This window comes from Sinocyclocheilus anshuiensis, unplaced genomic scaffold (assembly GCF_001515605.1).
Source record: "Sinocyclocheilus anshuiensis isolate Anshui unplaced genomic scaffold, SAMN03320099.WGS_v1.1 scaffold1614, whole genome shotgun sequence".
Classification (NCBI taxonomy): domain Eukaryota; kingdom Metazoa; phylum Chordata; class Actinopteri; order Cypriniformes; family Cyprinidae; genus Sinocyclocheilus; species Sinocyclocheilus anshuiensis.
This window is the reverse complement of record NW_015547777.1, coordinates 706,086-708,019: the sequence shown is the minus strand read 5'-3', so window position 1 is coordinate 708,019 and position 1,934 is coordinate 706,086. Positions and strand designations below refer to the sequence as shown.

Sequence of the window (1,934 nt, the reverse complement as noted above, 5' to 3'; positions counted from 1 at the left end):
ATTGATTTGTCAAAGTACAGCCCTACGTTCTTCGGCTCCGAACATTCACAGGTGTTATCGGGACACCTGCTTCACTCCAGCCTGCCGGGCCTGACGCGGATGGAGCAGATGTCTCTGATGGCTCTAGCGGACACCATCGCTTCCACCAGCACCCACATTGGAGAAAGCCAAGGCAAAGGCCAAAGTCAGTATCTTTCACTGATATAACTTTAGTTTTCATTTGTAGGGATGTGTTCTGATGTGATGAACCTGTACTCAGGTGGAGAGACGCTGGATGAATGTGGACTGAAGTTCCTGCTAGCCGTTCGCCTGCACTCCTTCCTCCTCACGTCTCTGCCTCCGGCTCATCGCGCTCCGCTGCTCTGTCAAGGTACGCCTGCATCAGTGTCCATGAGTGCCTCAGAAGATATTCATGGAATATAGTAGTAAAAAAGTATTACAGTTTCCAAAAAAAAAATTTGGCAACACAACTGATAATAAATCAGCATATTATACTGATTTCTGAAGATCATGTGACACTGAAGACTGGAGTAATGATGCTAAAAATACAGCTGCGCATCACAGAAATAAATTACAGTTTAACAGATATTCACATAGAAACCAGTATTTTATATTGTAATAACATTTTGCAAGATTACAGTTTTTTTCTGTATTTTTGATTAAATAAATGCAGCCTTGATGAGCAGAAAGGACTTCTTTAAAAACATTACAAGTCTTAATGATCCCAAACTTTTGAGCGGTAGTGTATATATATATATATATATATATATATATATATATGATATTGATGTTGAACTAGAGCATGCCGCTAGCAGCACCAATGTCGTGGGTTCGATTCCCATTGGAATGCATGCACTGATAAAACTGCATGAATGTAAATCTCAGCTGGTCTTGCTCAGATGTTGTGTGGTCTGAATAATGCCGCTGGTCTACAGGACTGTCCACCTGCCATTACGCCTGGGCGTTCCACTCCGAGGCCGAAGAGGAGCTGCTCAACATGCTTCCGGCCCTGCAGAAAGGAGAGCCCACGTGGCCTGAGCTGAGAGCCATGGGCATGGGCTGGTGGCTCAGGAGCACCAACAAGCTTCGCAGATGCATTGAGAAGGTTTGACCAAGCTGAGCCCATTTTCTGTGCATATTAGCTGATGATGAGTTAGGGCTTTTTTACGATTTTATCGATCAATTCGAATTTAATGTTTTGCCACGATTTTACTAGACAGGCTGAAAACTGCTGTTCATTGTTTTTACAGAACATTTATAGTTAATAATAGTCTACTGGTGTTATACCTTCAGTCATTCTGAATTTGAATTACGTTGACTTTTAAGATTAGCTGATGATGAGTTAGGGCTTTTTTACGATTTTATCGATCAATTCGAATTTAATGTTTTGCCACGATTTTACTAGACAGGCTGAAAACTGCTGTTCATTGTTTTTACAGAACATTTATAGTTAATAATAGTCTACTGGTGTTATACCTTCAGTCATTTTGAATTTGAATTACATTGACTTAAGATTTTTTTTAAAGCATTTTTCTCGTATTATTTCTGAACATATAATATGTATAAGACAAGTTTGTACAAGATGTAGCTGTAGTTCATGCATCCTTTCTGCAAGGATAATTAACAAGTGATTTGTTTAACATTTACATAATGATTACAACTTCATGTGTGCTGCACTTAGAATAGAATTTTCTTTAAATAGCGGGTTAATAAAGAAAAAGTTACTTGAATCATGTTGTAGTTACATTTTCAAGTTGACTAGTTAAAAATTGTACAAAATCGGTCAAATGTTCTTAGAAAATCGAGATTTTATTTTTTGGCCATATCGCCCAGCCCTATGATGAGTAGATTTTGGCAGAATTTCTAAAATTCAGAATATTTTTGTAAACAAATGCATGTTCAGTTGTGTTGGAGTTGCATGCATTCTGTCTGGA

At 38.6% G+C, this 1,934-nt stretch overlaps 1 protein-coding gene across 1 annotated transcript in view; it reads left to right on the top strand.

Moving 5' to 3' along the window:
* Positions 1–6: 6 nt before the first annotated feature.
* The window catches only part of LOC107704574 (dmX-like protein 1), a gene marked incomplete at its 5' end in the record, with an annotated part of 28,015 nt that continues 26,087 nt past the window's right edge, over positions 7–1,934 (top strand). The window contains 3 exons of the mRNA XM_016507530.1: positions 7–184; positions 260–370; positions 936–1,105. Of these exons, the coding sequence (XP_016363016.1) occupies positions 7–184; positions 260–370; positions 936–1,105 (459 nt within the window). The remainder of the gene's footprint in view (positions 185–259; positions 371–935; positions 1,106–1,934) is intronic.